The 19155-nt window shown below is 43.0% G+C and overlaps 2 protein-coding genes across 3 annotated transcripts in view; one reads left to right on the forward strand and one right to left on the reverse strand.

Moving 5' to 3' along the window:
- Positions 1 to 1736, reverse strand: part of rab11fip5a (RAB11 family interacting protein 5a (class I)) — a 15243-nt gene extending 13507 nt beyond the window's left edge. The window contains exon 1 of one of the 2 annotated variants that reach the window (XM_088432885.1): positions 1146 to 1736. In XM_088432885.1, the coding sequence (XP_088289011.1) occupies positions 1146 to 1480 (335 nt within the window). In that variant the 5' untranslated portion in view covers positions 1481 to 1736. The remainder of the gene's footprint in view (positions 1 to 1145) is intronic. The other variant, XM_088432886.1, reaches the window with a different exon arrangement.
- On the forward strand, positions 709 to 18731 carry LOC148412415 (G protein-coupled receptor 151). Its single transcript, XM_088432887.1, has 2 exons — positions 709 to 1788; positions 17268 to 18731. The coding sequence occupies exon 2, from the start codon at positions 17604 to 17606 to the stop codon at positions 18711 to 18713; it is 1110 nt and encodes a 369-aa protein (XP_088289013.1). The 5' UTR covers positions 709 to 1788; positions 17268 to 17603; the 3' UTR covers positions 18714 to 18731.
- Positions 18732 to 19155: the final 424 nt, after the last annotated feature.

The raw sequence follows: 19155 nt of genomic DNA on the forward strand, positions 1-19155 counted from the left end.
CGTCACAACAGAAAAAAATCTGAAGAACCTGAGTTCGAACGCGAGCGAAAAGTCTGCCGTTTTGATTTTTGTGTTTTTCTAAATCAAACGAGCAGAAAAAAAAACAGGATGTGGCATTTGGTTTCAAACCGTGAGCAATAATAAACCAACAGTTTCTCCGATCGATATGAAAGTTGGTGGGCAGGTCCGTCGCGACAGGATGCATGAAAAAAGTTTCATGAAGCCATGCCCAACGTTGAACAGGATGTCACCCATTTGGTTTTCTCGTAAGAAGTACATAAATAGACAGTGGGCGAGAAAATGACCCCTGGGGAATGCCGTTTTGATTTCCTGTGGTGTGTTGAGGTTTTAAAATATCATATTTAATTCCAACAGCAAAATCTAACCAAACATAATATTTCTGGAATATTACAAAACAATCTCCCCCAAAAATCAGTTTATGATGAAGTGGGTCATTTTATTTCTTGGAGGATTGTCCAACAAACTTGGCCACAAAATGGCCCCTACGCCTGGTTTTGGACACCATCTTCAACTTCAAATCTTATTTCAATACTGCATTGTGTTAAAATTATACTTTGTTTGGAATGATATTAAGAGTAGTGGCTAATCTTTTTAGAAGGATTTGAAGCTAACAGGTCATGTAAACAAACAAACGAAAAACACAGACTGGACATGGGAGGAACCTCTGCAAAGGCCTGAAGCTTTTTTTTCTACTTGAAGTTTTCTTGCTATCCAAAAATATATATTTATATTATTTTCTACGTATATAACATAAGTATTATGTAACTATATTTCATATACATATGTTTTTTTTTTAGATTATAATATTTTCAAAAATGCTTTTAGTCCACAGGGACCACCAAAGTGTTAGATAATCCCTGGAAGTGGGACAGGCAAAGCGGCCTAATCCCGTTGGGGGAACCGCATCTTCTGCCGGCCGGCACCACATCGAAAAAATAACAAGAATAATATAAACCCAAAACAATCGAGCGTGCGTTCGAGAAGGTTCGAGATGGACGGTACGGAACCGCGCGCGCGAGGCGAGGGTGTGTCGATGCAGCAGCGACGCGTTTCCATCCTCCGAACGCGGATGGAGAGCCGCGACGCGTTCAGGGAGGCCGGGAGAAAAGAGCGACGCTACGTACTGATTTTTCACGCCGCGGCTCTCGCGGAAGAGCGTCCGCAGCTGGATGAGCGCCTGGCCCAGGAACACGTCGAGTCCGATGACGGCGCGGTGCATGACGGTCAGCGCGAGTTCCGGCCCGGCGTCGGCGTCCAGGACGCCGGGCTGCAGCTCGAAGCAGCACTCCTCGCGCCACTCGGGCTCGGTGGTCTTCTCGGCCACGCGCGTCGAGTACTTCTCCTTGGCCAGCTGGATGAGCACGTACACGTCGCTGGTTCCGTGCTTGCCCTTGCCCCGCAGACCCCGGCCTCGGAGCACCGTCACCTGGACGTGCGTGGGCACCCATGGCTGCTCCATGTCCCCCGCCCCACCCCCCGCGGTGGCCGCCGCCGCAGCCGGCGACTCCTCCTTCGCCTCGCTTCACATCCGCCGCGCGGGCTTGCGGCTAGCGTGCGACGGCGGCGTTCGGACTTCTCCTCGGGCTCCTCCGGTGCCGCCCGGCCGGCCGACGAGTGGGCCTCTCTGCGGCCAGCGACGTCACGCCTTCTCCATCCGCCCTCATCATCATCATCATCAGCGGCGGCTGCAGCCTCCTCCTCCGTCCGACGCTCCACTTCCGGGTCCCGCAGCAGCACGTGCTCATCCTGGACGCTTCGTTAAGTACGGTGAGCTCTCGTTTATCGCGGGGTTACGTTCTAAAAATAACCCGCTATATAGTAGCCATCTTTGCTTTTTTTTTTTTTTTTAATATTATGCATTTTTAAGAAGAAGTTGCCATTCGTCAGCACTGACGGACTGTCCGTCAGTCTGTCGTCAGTCTGTTTGCTGGGACCAACGAATGACACGAATGCTTCATCGTAGTTGTCCAGACTCTTTAACTATTTTTTTACGTGTTTCGTAAGAGATCACACATTCACACCCAGGCATCTAGAAGTTTTTGCAAAATTGTTTTCAAATGTTTGACCAAATAAGGGTCTAACATGTCTGGGAATAAAATTAATCGGTACTAAAGTCATAAGTTATGGGACTAAGTACTGAAGTATTTTTTTTCAAGTGTTTAACCAAAGGAGGGTCTAAAAAGGCTAAAGCTAAAATCATCAGCTCCTAAATGTATTACTAAAGCAAAAAAAAAAAAAAATACTTTAGTTAATCAGTAAAGTAATTGCTTACCATAGGTACTAAAGTGCTAGAGTAATCAATGATTTTAGCCACTAACGTACTAAAGTAACAAATTTCTTTAGTAATTTAGAATTTTCTAAATAAAGTAATCAATTTCTTTGGTAATTTAGAAAGTAATCGATTAAATGAAGTAATCTAAAGCTTCAATTATTGATTTCAGTACTTGGGTACTTTAGTACCTAAAGACTTACATGACGTTCCTACTTTAGTACCTTAAATATTCATTAGTTTTTTTATTTTTCATCATTATCATTTTAGTCTCTCCTTTAGCTAAACGCTTGGAATAAAAAGTGCATACAATTGAACGTCAGGATTCATAAAAATGAGTTAAAAGCGTAAAAACACGTCTTTGGCATTGAACGAGTTGAGGAAGTTCTGATATTTCGCGCTAGCTAACATCTGGGCTCATTTTTGGAACCTGTCAGGTGTTGACCGGTCGCGCCTCTTGTCCGACATTATTTTTCGGCGTCAAAGCGAGAAAAGCTTTGGATTGGGGTGGGCGCCCGCAGCGGGTGAGGCTTTGAGGGCCCCGTTGTTGACATTTCCAACCTAGTTTGTCCCTCGCCCGCAAGCTAGCTCAAGTGTGTCGACAGGAAACGGCCATGTCGGGGGGGAGGGGCTACACAGCGGGTATTTTGACACAAGTACTTGAGATGTTCCCTTTAGGCGACGACAGAGTAAACGCAACATTTCAAATTCTTCATCGTTAACATTATTTAGTCGTTATACTCAAAAGAATGGAAGTCGTTAGTTCTGGCCATGCCTTTAAAATGAAAATATTCTTTATGTGTTTTCTGACCTTCAAAAACAAACAATAGAACATAAGAAATGAAGATTTTCTTTTTTTTGGATGAATTTTGTGGCTATTTTGCTGCTCTTCTGCTGTGAAGGCCCCGTCCACCTGGGGGCAGTATACGGACAAACAAAGGCAATTTGTACATTTAGGAGTCTCCAATCTCCCTGTTTCATAATCAACAGGAACTGCTCATCAAAAAGTCTTGGGGAAAATATCCATTGATTCATATTTTTTGCGCAGGTTTACAATGCCAGATTGAAAAAAAAATGGTGCGGTTTCAGTGATTGATGCAAAAATTCGAAGCGAGCAATCTAGTATTTTATGGTTGCAAATGAGCATTCTGTGTGCCATGTTATCTTTATATGTTTTTTCAAACTTTTGATTTTTATTTTGTGAGCTGTTCCTGTTACTGCATTAAAGAAGGACCCTCACATTACCCAGAACTACACATTTCATATCTGTGTAAAATAAGTCAATAACTGACCTTCACACAGCCAACAAAACAGATTACGGCACCAAGTTGCTCCATGTTCCAATTCATTCACTCTTAATTTGAAAACAAACATTAGCTGTTATTGTTACTGCGTTAAAGAAGGGCCTTCACATACCCCAGGGGTACACATTTAATAGGTTGTGTAAAGCGGTTAATAACTGAGTTTCACGCAGCCAACAGAACAGATTGCGGCACTAATTTGCTTGGTGTTTCAATTCATTTGCTCTTAATTCGAAAAGAAACGTTAGGTTTTCCTGTTTCTGCATTCACATACCCCAGGGGTAGACGTTTTCCTTCATGTACCCCCATTTCAGAACCGCTGTTCTACATTCTAATATTGTGGAACAATTAAAAACAAATTCCCAAGTCGCGACCACAACTCATCCTCTATCTGCCCGCAACGATGAAAATAAAAATAAAAAAACTTTAACAGTGTAGCGTTAGGGAGTTAATTTAAGTTAGATGAGTTTGGGAAGTAAATGAAATCAAACGAGTGTCTGCGCGAGGCGAGGGAAAGCAGTGGCGGTTAATGAGAATTGGAAAAAAAAAAACAAAAGAAAAAAAACGCCTGACCTTTCCCGGTCTGAAATGAAATCACACGGCAACCTTGTGGGGATAATTGCGTCAATTATGACTTTGATGGAATTTGGTTTCAAAGTGAAGGCCGGCTCGGTGGAAGTTGCGCTTTGCGCTTTTGCCCACCAGCTTCCGAAAACTTCTCGTTCCGGGAACCGAAGCGGAACTTTTGCTTCGGAGTTTCGTTTGGAGTCCGTGCAATTGCTACTTTTTCATTCAGTCTGCAGAACCTCCCCCAAGGCTTCTTGGAACCTTCTTGTTCCGCCTCTGGTAGCACTTTTTCTAGTTCTACGAATCGAAGCGCGACCTCCGCTTGAACGTACTCGTAGTTATGCGTCTTGAAAGTTCCGCCCTCGGGGTCTTCTTCAGAACTAGGGCGGGACATTTGAGTCCCTCGCGTTTTGAGCAAAGTTCCTGCTGCGCCGATGCGCCTTGGGCTGGATCGACTCGAGCGTCCGTCTCCTTCGACCGGCTGACCTGCCTCGTTAGCGACTTGGTCCCGTCCCATGGGCCCGCGCGGGCGTTCCGACGGGCCGGAGTTAGCGCTCCGAGGCCTTCTATTCCTGGAGGACGCCTGTCAATCATCCCCTTGTCGGGACGCCCATCTGCATGGCGCCCGGCTTACGTAACTGCTCATAATCCGCACACACGCCGTTGAAGACAATGAGGGAAAGCAGCTGCCGCACACGCGCGCGCGCGCGCACGCACACGCAGCCAAGAGAAAGAGACATCGGAGTGCAGAGTGCAAATGGCCTACTTAGAGTTTAAAGTGGCTAATTAGAAAGCTAATCGCGGCTCACTTTCTCACCCCCGACGCTCGTAATGAAACGCTCCCGTCCTCGGTACATCCCGAGACAGCTGCGGAGAATGGCCCGCAAAAAAAAAAAAAAAAACACACACACAACTTGTTTAGCAAAAGTCAAGCGTTTTTTCCACGTCCAACAGCGGCCTTTAGCTTAGCATGCTAATGTGTTAAAATATCACAGAGGTTATTTTAGAAATGTATATTGTAAGTAGTTAGCAAATCGTTAAATAATTCAATATTTATTCTGGATAATGGATGAAGCCTTTAGATTTTTATACTTTTTATATTATATTTTTATTTAAAATGGTCCAAATGCTCAGATTTGTATTTATTTTTTTTAAATGTATTAATATTCCTCATCCAATTTTGTAGTCCTCCTTGAAAGCAGATTGATTATCTAAAATAAAATAGAAATAAATCATTCAAATGTACAATGATGGAAGATAAATAAGTACATATAAAACAATCGTAAAATATATCATGAAATATACAATACATACGTATAACATAATAAAAAAAATATAGAAAGACATCAACAAATGATTATGATATTAAAATTGTTATAAAATATACAATAAAAAATCTCAGAAGATATAAATGTAAAAAGATTAAATATGAATAATATAAAAATTATTAAAATAAAATGCAATCAAAATATATTGAAGAAAAAACACAAAACAAAAAAAATGAGAAAACAATGGCAATAAAGGAAATACATAAAGAAACGATGATAAAGTTTTCATTAATAAATAAAGATTATTTAATGACTTTGTAAGAAATACATCAATAAATTATAATAAAAGTATAAAGTATACAACAAAAATCAAAAAAAGAACATGAAAAAAAAGATCATGAAGTAAAAATATACAACAAAAAAAAATCACTTCAGAAAACAATGCCAATGAAATAAATGACGGTAGTTAAATAAAGAAAATATACAAAAAAGTATAAAATATTTCATGTCCGTATGATCAAATAATCGTGAGTCGCTGCCCTAATCGTAAGCTACTGTAAAATGACTGACACCAAATTATGATTCCATAAAAATGCTCCAAATTGTAAATTAATGTCGAGAACAAACAAAATGAATGCGCACATACTTCAAAGTTAAATACAACTGAAATGTACACAACAAATGCACTACACTGATTTAAAAAAACAAAGTGTACATGATTCAACATCGAATTGATTTTTTTCAGTTCCCGACGTCAGTTTTGTTAAGCGGGCGGCCATTTTGTCTCCAGCTTTTAAAACAGAACCCAGGCCACGTCTCTCACATAAAAAAAAAAAGTATTTTTGAACTAGCTAAAACAGGAAGTTGTTTCATCTCGTTCGCATGCTCATTTTAAACTTCGTTTTTGAGCCTTTGGTGCGACGAAAACATGAACGTTTAATATCTGCTCTGAAATGGAGCGAGCAGCTGCCTTACTGCTTTTACTGGGCGTCATGTGTAAATATTTAGGCTGCGCTCTTCAGATCAAGTATCCCGCGCGGCTCATAATGCACATATAGAACAGGTGTTATGTGTGTGTGTGGTTTTTTTTGTCAAATGGAAATGACCACACACACACACACACACACACACACAAAAAAATCAACGGTGCACTTCAAAAGTGACATTATTGTGCCATGTGATAAAATGTCTCCCAGCAGCCAATTAAAAGGCAATAATTGGGCTTGTGATCGGGTGGGAGTGCTGGAGGACTTTTTTTCGTGTGTGTGTGTGTGTGTGTGTGTGTGTGTGTGTGTGTGTGTGAGCGTGAGTGCGTGCGCGTCCATGTGTGTGTGTTATCGAGGCCGAGGAGATTAACTGAGCGCCACAAGCCACATTGGAGCGGCAGCATAGCAATAATCACCTGCTGCATTCAGGTGCCGGCAGGAAAAATGGAATTTGCGATACCATCGAGGTGACCTTTGGAAGCCAGCGTACGTTATACCAAGCGTGTTATCACTTGTGTAGCTTACATCCACGATACAACTTTTGATGGCCCGGCTGCAATAATCGTTGTAATCTAGCACCGATCCCAACCAGTCGTGTCGATACTGTTGCTTGCGTTATCAATTTTTAGGTCATTATCTTGATCTACATTATTACATTGTTAATATTTTATGGCGAATCATTTCTATAACCCGCAATAACGATCAGTATCTAATCTTGTCGTTTCAATACTGTAGAATATCACAGATACAGTTATCTAGTCATATTTAGACCATGATCATGATATCAATATTTGGTCAGGTTGTATCGATATTGTAGCTTCTGATATGAACGGTCATATTTAGTCCAAGATGTATGGCGTCATAATATCAATATTTGATCAGGGTGTTTCAAGACCGAACCTAGTATGATATCAATTTCGTTTGGAGTCGTATCAGTACGCAGCTGATATCGTTAGTTGAACTTGTTTTATTCAGGCCATGACCAACAGGAACATGGCCTCAATATCTGTTGGGGTAGTATCGATATTGCAGCATATCGTATATGCAGTTATCTAGTTATATTTAGTTCATGATCATGATATTAATATTTGGTTAGGTTGTATCGATATCGTAGCTTCTGATATGAACAGCTATCTAGTCATATTTAGTCCAAATGTATGGCGTCATAATATCAATATTTGATCAGGTTGTTTCAAGACCGTACCCAGTTGATATCAATATCGGTTGGAGTCGTACCGATACACAGCTGATATAGATGGTTGAACCATTTATACTGAGGCCATGACCTATAGGATCATGGCCTCAATATCTGTTGGGGTTGTATCGACATTGTAGCATATTACGTATGCAGTTATCGAGTTATATTTAGTCCATGATCGTGATATCAATATTTGTTCAAGTTGTTTTGAGATTATAAGTTATTAATATCTTTTGGAGTCCTATCTCTGCTGATGCACGCCTTCACCAACGGTCTCTATTTAGTCGAATTCTAACGGTAGTCTCGGACAGTGTGCGAGTGCAGATTTTCCGGATGGCGCGTGAACGTAGCACGGCGCCAGGCGAGCAAAGCGACCAGTTCGGCGGCGCAACAGCTGCCCGTGTTTGTGTTTGTGTTCATGCTCATGTGTCATGTGTCTCAAGTCCTCGTTTGCTTTAGCAGCTGTGCAGAAGAAGAAGAAGGACAAGGAGCTTGCTCCTTTGTCCCGAGTCTTAGGGGCGCTTTGTCCGCTTTCCTTTTTAATGAGCTGCTAAACGGCGGCCTCCGGCCAGCTGTCAATCACTCCGAAAACACCCCCACAAAAAAACAAACAAAAAAAAACTCCACCACTAGCAAATTAAAGGGGAAAAAAAATACGATTCGCGGTCTTAACCATGTCTCTACCGCCATCTGTTGGTTGGAGACCGCATCGCTCCACAGCAGTGAAATGCGCTCCACAAATTCGCTCACATCGATCAAAGGATTTGAAAACGTTTTTTTTGCTTTCATTTTATAGAGTTTCATATAGGTACTCGTTTTCATTTGTGACACAGTTTTTTTGGGCAGACGAGCCAGGAATAAAAGAGTCCGTGTAGCTCCTGCAATAAAATATGCCTACAAATGTAGTGTAATGACAGGAAGAGCTTTTTTTTTTTTCAAATTAAGAGCAAAATAATTGGAACAATATTGAGTGTTAGGCTATCTATCTGGAGTGTAAAATATGCCACCAAATGTAGTGTAGTGTTGTTACGGATAGTTGTACTTTTCAAAGTAAGAACAAATGAACAGGAACGTGAAGCATCTTATTGCTAATTTGTATTATAGTCACTTTTTTTGCAATATACACATAGAAAAACATTTAATATTTATTTGTGACACAATTTTGCAGAAGACGAGCTAGAAATCAAATTTTGTAATGACAGGAATAGCTTTTTTTCAAATTAAGAGCAAATGAATTGGAACAATATCAAAAAACTACTTGACAGGGGGGTAAATCGTTGAAAAGGACGTATCTATCTGCCATAGTTCTATCCTGTCGATTTATCCGTTCCCGATCCCGTCATCTATTCCGGATGTGTCGATTGACCTGTCTTGTCATTTTATGAGGTACACCTCGGGGCCAGCGGATTAGGCGCACGCGACATGACAAATGAATAATGCGGCGCAACAAAGCAAGGAGGGCACACAAGAGGCCCCCCCCCCCCCCCCCCCCAAAAAAAAAAGAAAGAAAAACCCCAGCAGCTTCCTTTGGCCCTTTGATGTCCTCCAGGGAGGCGAGGGGCAGACGAGGGGGGGTCGTCGGCGGTAAGCCCCCCGTAATTGAGTGTTTGCGGTCGCCCGGGCAGAGATCATTTCCCACGAGGGTCTTCTCTCGCGCCGCTTGTATGGAGTGAGGATTTGCGGCCCATCATCTCCGTCCTCTTGGCCTCCGCCGCGCTGGGCAAACACGCAACAAAGGCGCAACAAAGGCGCAAGAATGGCGCAAGAATGGCGAGGGAGCCCCCAAAGTGGGCCGCCTTCCCCACGCCAACGCTCCCATCCGCTCAATGAAAATTCATTGCTTTCAAAGGATGAAATGTTTACGCATCTGTGACTGTTTTTTGTCACTTTTTCTCTCTTGAACGTTTCTCTTCCTCCAAAAAAGACAACAAATTCTCCTTCAATTATGTTTTACAATAGCATTTTAGTAATGTGTGATACCGCTTTCTTCAAACTGATATCAGACATGACAACGATACCAAGAACAGATACTACTAATACTTCAATAACACAGAATCCCAACAACAAATTAACTTTATTTAAAAATATATATTCCATTTTAGCATTTAAAATTGTTTAAATGTTTTGGATTTTATCATTTAAAATCTAACACTCCACAAAATTGTCTATTTTTCTAGTATGTAATTCCTACCATGTCAACATAGTATCAGCTGTATGTACAATAAAGAATAAACGAAGCAAGGAATCTTTCTTTTCAAATTAAGACCAAATGAATTTGAACATGACACATGTAGCTAAATTGTGTTACAGAGATTCCTTTGCAAACCAATCTATTGTTTTATTTTTTTCCGCAAATCTAATATTATGACTGAAACAAAGCGGCTTGCTTTTCAAATTAAGATCGAATCAATTGGAACACGAAGCAACTTTTTGCTAAATTGTGTTATAAAGACTCCTTAGCAAAATGGTGTATGCCTTTATTTATTTAAGATGTATACATTTGCGCAGTGGGATCGTTTTCCCACAACAAAGGTTTCTTCTGGAAATGCTAAATAAAACACTTTTTTTCTTTTTTTTAGTTCCAAAGTTTTTCATCTAAAAATGCTTTGCAATGTTTAGGGTATACTTGGCTGAAAAAAATAAATCATAGTAGCTTAGTCATTGAAAAAAAAGGTTTGCTAACAACTGGACCGCACCGCTACAATGGCGCTAATGCCGCTACAATCAAGCTAATGCTAACATCATCCGACGTCCGAATGAGTAGCATCCCCGCTCGCTTTGTTGACACGTCGGCTTGACGGTTTTCACCGACACGTCTGGCTAAGTCGCTTGACAAACACGTCGAGTCTTAGCATTGTTAGCGCTGTTGGCTAACGACCTTTTCTTTGCGGAATCCAGACGGGCCGCCGGCCGTCATGGTCAACGTGGACCTGCCGGGGATTAGCGGGCCCCGTCCTTGCTCTCCGGGGACCTGCGGGACCTTCGAGCTAACCCCGGGTGGTGACCCGCCGCCAAAGAGAGACAATATCAATACGCGGGCGCCGCTTTAGCGTTAGCATACTGTAGCACTTGGTCACGTTCCACCTCGCCGGTTGTTTACGCTCAAAGTCTCGTTTGCGTTTTAATGGACCTTTTCGAGTTGGGGGAAGGAAATCGACAACAAGGAAAGCTGTCAATGCGTTAGCTTAATTTAACGCTACTTTGCCGATATTTTACTGTAAAAACAGCTTTTTTTGTTACCTTAAGTACTGGCAACCAAGAGTACTGTTGAAATATGGTTACACATTTTCTACATTTGCGGTAAAAAAGTATCGATAATGTCGATTTTACAACAAAATACAAACTACACTGTTTAAAATCAACAGTATCAAAAATTTGCATGAATGTAAAAAAATTGTTGCTGTAATGCAACTGTATTTTACTGTAAACAAAAAAAATGATTTTAAGCAGTACATTTTGTAGTTGTTAAAGCAACAGTATCATTATTATTTTTTACGTGAATTTAGAAAATGTGCCACTGGAATTTAACATTTTTGGCCACCAAATTTCCGGCATTTTACTGTAAAAACAGCAATTTCTTACAGTGTTTTCTAATCTCCGTTTTCATAGAAGGTCTAAACCTCACAAGAAAAAATCTCTATGTTTTAGGTGAAACTATTTGCGTGTGTGTGTGTGTGTGTGTGTGTGTGTAACCTTGACACACACACTCACAAACTGATTAAAGTCTTATTGCACACAATAAGAAGTCAAATGTTTTTGATTTATGGGCTTTCAGCGGTGCAAGAAAAGATGTTTATTTTATTCACAGACGCACGCACACACACACACACACGCGCGCGCGCGGCGGAACGTAATCTGCGCGTCCATCGGGCGGCGCGCATAATGAAAACGTTATCTTGATGCCGGCCCGAGGCCCAGGCTCCCTCCCGGAAAAACGCGGGCGAGCGAGCGGCCACTTGACGTCACGTGACCGGCGGGAAAAAAATCAAATCGCCGGCAAATCTCCCGGGCGTGCGGCGGCGCCGCCCCGGCCCGCCACGGGAACAAAAAGCGCAATTGTCAAGCCATTAAAAGAAAATGGAGCTTTGGGCAGATAAGAGGCGCGCGGCCTTGCCTCCATCTATTTAACATTCATTGGATTGAATAATCCCGCTTTATTATCGTCAATAGTCTGCATATTTACCCTCAGTATGCTAATTTATGCTAGCTGCCAGCGCCGCGCCGCTTAATAAGTTTTTTTCCGCCCGTACCTGCTCCAACTTTTCCCCCTTTTATTGTTTTTTTTTCTTGCCCCGCGGCCCCGCCAGTTACATTTCAATCAAGAGCGTCATTGGAAAGTCATTACGGCAAACTAGGCGGCGGTAATTGGGCCGGCCTTCTGCATGGTGGCGCCCCCGCAGGCCGGGGGGCCAAATGACGGACGGGACTTATCTCGCCGCTTTTTTAAAAGGGCAAATAATAGACAATTTATCCGTCATCTGCTCGGGGAAATGAGAAGCGGTTCAATGTCGGGGAAGAGCAAACAATACGTGAGCGGCTCGGGGTGGGGTGCCGCCCCCCCCCCCCCCCCCAAGAAAATACACACTCCCCCATATATCTTCACAACATCAAAGGACAAGAGGGCAATTCAAGGTGGAAATGCGAAACCTTTGCGAAAAAAGAAAAAGTAATGGTAAAAAAATGTTTGTTTTTTCAAAGACCCGGGAACATTTACGTAAATTTTTGGATCGTGCGAATGTATTTTTTCTGTGAATTTATTTGAAAAAAATATAAGAATTAAATGAAAAAAAAAATCTTATTTTGGTGGAAAATGGTATTTATTTCACAATTTTTTTTAATTGATTTTTTTTATTTGAACTGATTGACCAATATTTTCGCAGAAAATATCACCTTTAACAGAGTAATTTTTGTTATTATATTATATTATATTATATTATATTATATTATATTATATTATATTATATTATATTATATTAAAAATGTGCTTTTCCATCAAAAAAAAAGGTAAATCATCCCTGACCACATAGGTATCAAGAATGAAAAACAATTTCTACGTATATTTCTGCATATATTTGTTTATATGCAAAACTCAGGAGAAAAGAAACAAAAATGTTATCACAGAAAAAAAAATATACCTGTACATAAAACGTTGGTATTTTTTTAACAGGGTAATGTTTTGTTTGCTCATAGCTATAAATGACCACTAGATGGCATCAAAACTGCAGTTTTGTGTTTATTTCTCAACATGGCCGCTGTTAGCATCTTTGGCTGAAGTGGTCAACAACTTTTGCGCGCTAATGATCTTTCCTGTCATAGCAATGGTCAGAAGAACGTACGCAAATGATGACAGCTGCCATTACGGCTAATTTTTCAAACGACGCCCCGCGACCTCTCCGAAGCGCGGAGGTCAAGGCGGCCGCCGCCTCCCATTGGCCGCCGGGATTATAGGCGAGCCGCTTGGCATTCCGCGGGCGAGCCGGCGCTTTTTTGTTTGCGTTGGGATCAATCGATGAGGCGCGTTGACAAATAAGCCCGACAACGAATGCGCGCCGACGGACGCCTTTGAGTTTGACACCTTGACATTTTGGATGCCTTTGGCGTTGACTTCGCCCGCTGTTTCTTCCCTCCGCCGTCGCGTACGGAACGCCGTCGACGCCAGTCCATTTTATTTCCGAACTACCTCCAAAGTACTGCAGTCAGAAACCAAAGTCAAAAGTTCATTACATAATAGACACTCATTATAAATTCATTAATTTAAAAAAATCTCTTTAAATAACGATGTGAAAAATAGTCTATAACATAATAGCCTATTAGCATATTTATTTACCTGGCATTGACTTCCTCTCCCCCAAAAAAGACTATTTTCATAATTAGAATTTCAATTAGGTAAAAGATATTCATTTGCAAAAATAAATCATTCTGTGTTCTGTAAGATTTCTTAAAATGCATAAGTTGAAACGTGTCGGATTTTTCTTTTTTTTTTTTACCTTCTAGCTCAAGTCAAGTCCACCTCTTACAGGCGCAAAATGTAGTGCAATTGAAAAAAAAATCGTCTGCTGACCTCTAGTGGTCATTTTATGCAATCACCAGCGTTACTCAGGAAATCACGCTGTGTTTAAAAAAATGCGTATTTTTTTTGTACTCTATTTTGTACAAATACAAATTAGTTTTTTTTACGTTTTATCATACTTTGAAACGACCAAATGAAAAAGGAAAAAAATTCATTATTTCAATTTGAGAATTTTGTTTGTAACCTTTTATTTCATCAATACTTTGGATAGACTAAATAGTCAGGACAAAAATATTGCATTGAAATGTGAACATTCATGTTCCCATTAAAAGAGAAACTACTTTTAAAAAATTTTGAATTAAAAGTACGTAAAAATGGAAAATTTGCCTGGACTGTTATGACCTGGATGACATAAAAACCTCATTCGACGTAAAAATAAATAAATAAATAAATATACAACGTAAAAATTCAATCATTTTGTCATGTTTTAATAAAACTGGTAATATTATCTAGTACAAAATATACATTCTGTTGTAAGGTTATGATGAGGATGCGTATTTTTTAAACCAAAAACTCTTGAAATATTTGTGTCATATTCTATATATTTACATTTTTTTTAAATAACACAACACTTTGACACATTACTGCCATCATTATTGATATTTTTACTTGAAGCGCAATTAACCAGCGACAGGCTTCATTAGTGACAGTTCCTCCTTTGAACCACACGAGGGCGCGCTTGATTCAAATTTAGTTTGCTTTGACCCGCATATCAGTATCCAATGCTTGGAATCATTTCAGTATCAATCAGTCGAGCCATCAATTAATCAATCATCCAGAAATTCTCAAGCAGACTTTGAAACCCGTGCAGCGCCTTTTGAAAATGACGTAACATATCCTAATCTTCACAATTTGTCGCAGCAGCTTTAGTTTTGATGGATAAATCAAAAGAAGCCCCCTCCTTTTTCGCCGCCCCCCTCCCCCGCGAGACTGCCATGAATTATTTGCCTCTTTGCTGGCGGGAGGGAGGCTTGCCCTTTCGCCAAAGGCGCACGCTCATTTAGCTCTTTGCGTGATGCCACACGGGAAATTAAAAAAAAAAAAAAAAAAAAAAACAAGCCGATGATAAGCTCACACTTGCATTTATTCTGAAATACAAAAAACAAAGAAACTGAAAAATAACGTGAATGTGGGTGTTGATCCTGTTACTTGGAAAACGCGGGTGTTCAACCTTTTGACTGGAAAATATTTGGGTGTTAAATTTACCAAATAAAAAACATCTGGAAATGTTTTGGTGTAAAATTATTTCAAAAGATTTGTGATTTTTTTTTTATGCGGAATTGCACATGTTATACTCTTTCACTGGGAAAACTGTGGGTGTGCAAAAATTTGGAGTGGGGGTTGCACCCTCTGGAGGTTGGGTTTGTGATACTTAATCTGGAAATGTTTTGGTGTAAAATTATTTCAAAAGATTTGTGATTTTTTTTATGGGGAATTGCACATGTTATACTCTTTCACTGGGAAAACTGTGGGTGTGCAAAAATTTGGAGTGGGGGTTGCACCCTCTGGAGGTCGGGTTTGTGATACTTAATCTGGAAATGTTTTGGCGTAAAATTATTTTCAAAGATTTAGAATTCTTTGATTGGGAATAGTGTGTGTTTTACCCTTTCACCTCTGGGAAAATTGGGGTGTGCAAAAATACTGAGTGGGTGTTGAACCCTCTGGAGGTCAGGTTTGTGGTACTTCATTGGGAAATGTTTGGTTATAAAACGATTTCAAAAGATTTGAAACCCTTTGATGGGGAATACTGCTTGTTTTTCCTTACACCATTGGGAAAAATGTGGGTGTGCAAAAATAAGGTGTGGGTGTTTTCATTGAAAAATAAAATTTGGTTGTAACACAATTTCAAACGGTTTTGGAATGGTATTGGAATTAGTATAGTGTGTGTTTTCTCATTTCATCACCGGGACACGTTTGGGTGTGCAAAGATATGGAGTGGGTGATGACCCCTCCGGGATTGGATTTGAGTTACTTTAAATGGAAAATGTTTGGGTGAAAAAATCTATGTGAGCTATCTTTTTTTTCCTATTGAGTTTATCGTCAGTCACTCAGTCGCACTTTTCTAAGCATCGTGGCATGCGCATCAATTACTGGCCGTGCGGGCGTGGTGGTGCCCCCCGTCCGGCGAATCCCATCAGGGCGTCCTCACCTCCTCCGTCGCGCCACTTAAGAGGTCGCCTAGCAACCCACAAGGTGACAGCATTTGAGTGGGCGCCCCCTCACCTCTCCATGCTGTCCCGTCGCACCCGCGCGCGCACCCCAGATGCTCTCCGGGTAAACAGCTCGCCGTGTGCGCTCGGTAACCGTGGCAACAGGCCTTCACACAGCTGCTCCTTTCGCGACCTTGAAAATGACGCTCGAAAGACAGCAAATCTTTTTCGGCGAAATGTTGCGCTTGAGCGTCAGGGAGTTGCGTCAGACCTATCTCTGCAAAGGCATTTAACACCCCGTTTCCCCCAGTCAAAGTAATTAGCACACACACATTTTCCGGTAAAAGGTTTCAAAAGTACACCCACATTTTTTAGCTAATGGACTAAACACCCACACTTTTGCAAGTGAAAGTCGTGAACACACTGTTATTTTTCCGCAAAGGTGTTTAACGCACCGTTAACCGCAGTCAAAGTGTTAAACACCCACACATTTCCCAGTGAAAGGGTGTACCAGTACACCCAGAGTTTTTCAAGCTAATGGGCTAAAGACCCCCATTTTTCCCAGTGAAAGTCTTGAACACCTACACTTTTGGCTGCAAACTAGTTTAATACACTGTCTTTCACTGTGCATGTGATCAACATCCACATATTTCCCAGTAAAGGTTTTAGTAGGACACGCTAATATACCTAAACCTCATACTCTGCACTGCACTATTCACTTTATACAAGCACCTTAAATATACTTGCACTAGACTCCAACGATTCACACTATTCTGTTTACACTGTTAACAAGCACCTTAAGTATACTTCTGTACTGGACTTATGTGTATCTTGTGTATTTTATTTCTCATATTTTATATCTCGACTTGAGGATACTGCTGGAAATGTGAATTTCCCTACGGGGATGAATAAAGTATCTATCTATCTATCTATCTATCTTGCTAATAGATTCAGAACCCACAATTTTCCCAGGAAAAGGTTTTGTTTAGTTATGTTTTGACACTCAGTCTTTTCCTCAGCAAAAGCATTCAACACCCACACATTTTGCTGTAAGAGAGTTTAACATTAAACCCACAGTTTTTTGTGGCTTCTGGGTTCAGTACCCCAAATTTTCCCAGTTAAAATTTTAATTACCAACACCTTTCCCCCCCCAAAATTAAAACTGTTTTCCCGGCTGGAAGATTTTAAAACCCACACATTTCTTCATAAAAAGAGTTAACAGTACCCCCACAGTATTGCCGGTTGATGATTTCAACGCCCGCATTTATCCCGGTAAAAAACATTACCGGCCACTCCTGCCTGAGTCAAAGTGCATGATTGCCACATTTTTTAGATAAAAGATTCAACAGCCAAACTTTTCCCAGTTTGTTTAAAAGAGCTGTTGTTGATCACCACTCACACTACTCGTGGTTAAAGTTGGGCTCGGATTTTTCCCAGGATGCATTCGATACCCACACGTTTCCCGGTGGAATGGCCAGACACTTCCCTGTCCAATTTTATGGATGGAGGGTTCAATATCCGCACTTGTCCAACTCCAAGTAATGGACAAGTGCTAATTGCCACGTTGCCTGGTGAAAGCGTGACCCAAGCTCATCGATTGGATTTCGTCACGTGACGTCACACCTCGCGTAAGGACGCCCGTGCACGTCACCGCCGTCAATATAGCCCACGCCGGTACGCCTCCCACGCCACACGCGCTCCCGTCCGCTCAGCCTTCCTCCTCCCCAGAAGCATTTTTTTTTTTTTTTTTTTTCCCCTGCGGGGGAGCAAGACATGGATTCGGATCCCAACGGGACTTTGCCGGACTTCTCCGGAGGGGTGCAGGTCTTTGACGGCGAGGACCTCCGGGCGGCGGTTCCGGCGCTGATCCTGGCCGTGTGCGTCTCGGGCGCGACGGGAAACCTGCTGGTGCTGCTGGCTCTGGCGCGGGACTTCCGAGCCGGCCGCGGCTCCGAGGCCAAGGCCCTGCTGGCCTCGGCGGCCGCCGCGGACGCCCTGCTGCTGGTCCTGTGCGCCCCCGCGCGCGCGCTGGCCGCCTACAAGCAAGGCTGGGTGCTCGGCCGCTTCGCCTGCTCCACCGCCGACTGGTTCCAGCACGCCTGCCTGGTGGCCAAGACGCTGATTCTGGCGCTCAGCGCCCGGGCGGAGCACACGCCGGAGCCGGCCGCGGGAGCAGCCGGTCCGCGGCGGCGCGGCTGGGTCCCGTGGGCCGTGGCCCTGGCGTGGCTGGCGTCCATGCTGCTGGCCGCCCCGCAGATGCTCTTCGCCGGCCTGCAGACGCTCGGCGCGCCTCGGCGCCCGCTGTGCGTTTCCCAGGCGCCGGCGTGCGCGGCGCCCTTCCTGGCCGCCTTCTACAAGGCGTACCCGGCGGTGGCCTACGCGGGCCCGGTGCTGTTCGCCGTGGGCGCCCACACCCGGAGCCTGCACCTGGCGCTGAACGGCGCGCCGTGCAGCCCGCGCAGACAGAGCAAGGTGACGCTGGTGCTGCTGTGCCTGAGCGGCGCGCTGGGGCTCCTGCTGCTCCCCGAGTGGGGCGTGTTCACCTGGGTGCGGCTGGGCTACAGGCGCCCGCCCGCGGGGCTTCTCCTGGGCGCCCAGATGCTGGTGTACCTGTGCGGCGCGCTCTCGCCGCTCCTGCTGCTCGCGATGTACGAAGATGTGCGCCGCGGTCTGGCGGCGCTCTGCGGCCGTCGGCGCCGCGGCGGCGGGGCCAAGGCGGGCCCCTGCCGGAGCGTCGACGGCAACGGGGCCGAGGCGCTGCGCTCCAACGCCGAGACCAAGAGCTTCCCCGACGTGGAGCACTTTTGGACCGGGCGCAGGAACACGCAGGTGGAGGAGGAGCAGGACCCCGTGCCCTGGGAGAAGGACGACAAAATGCTCTGACTGCGACGTCGAGTGCGGATCTGCGCCGGGGGCGTGGGGGATGGAGGAATTGGGAGGGGGGGGGGCGTCATCTTTTGTCGTTCATATAGCGATAACTTGTCACATATACCGTACTACGTTTAGCAAGATGTATGTGCGCAAACAACGTGTGTTTGCTTGTACATTCGATATTTTAGAATTGAAAAATTCTGTGAATAATAGTAATGTGGTCATGAAAATTCATATCACGGAACCGATTTTATATATATGCCATTCATTACTCCCATACATTCGTTACTTTAGAATTGAAGAGTAGTGATTCTGTGAAGAAAAAAAAGAAACTTTTACACACTTTTTGGAGTGAGTATTTTAACACGTGAGTTTATACGGTTTAGAATTGAAAAAAGTTCAATCCTGTGAACAATTTTTGTTTAAAATATGGTTTTCAAACTAGAGCGAATTC

The sequence above is a fragment of the Hippichthys cyanospilos genome, chromosome 14 (genome assembly GCF_059441005.1).
Source record: "Hippichthys cyanospilos isolate Australia breed blue-spotted pipefish chromosome 14, RoL_Hcya_1.0, whole genome shotgun sequence".
Taxonomy (NCBI): Eukaryota; Metazoa; Chordata; class Actinopteri; order Syngnathiformes; family Syngnathidae; genus Hippichthys; species Hippichthys cyanospilos.

What these genes read in the sequence shown, in the direction of transcription:
- LOC148412415 (XM_088432887.1), top strand. Translation starts at nt 17,604, where the DNA reads ATGGATTCGGATCCCAACGGGACTTTGCCGGACTTCTCCGGAGGGGTG.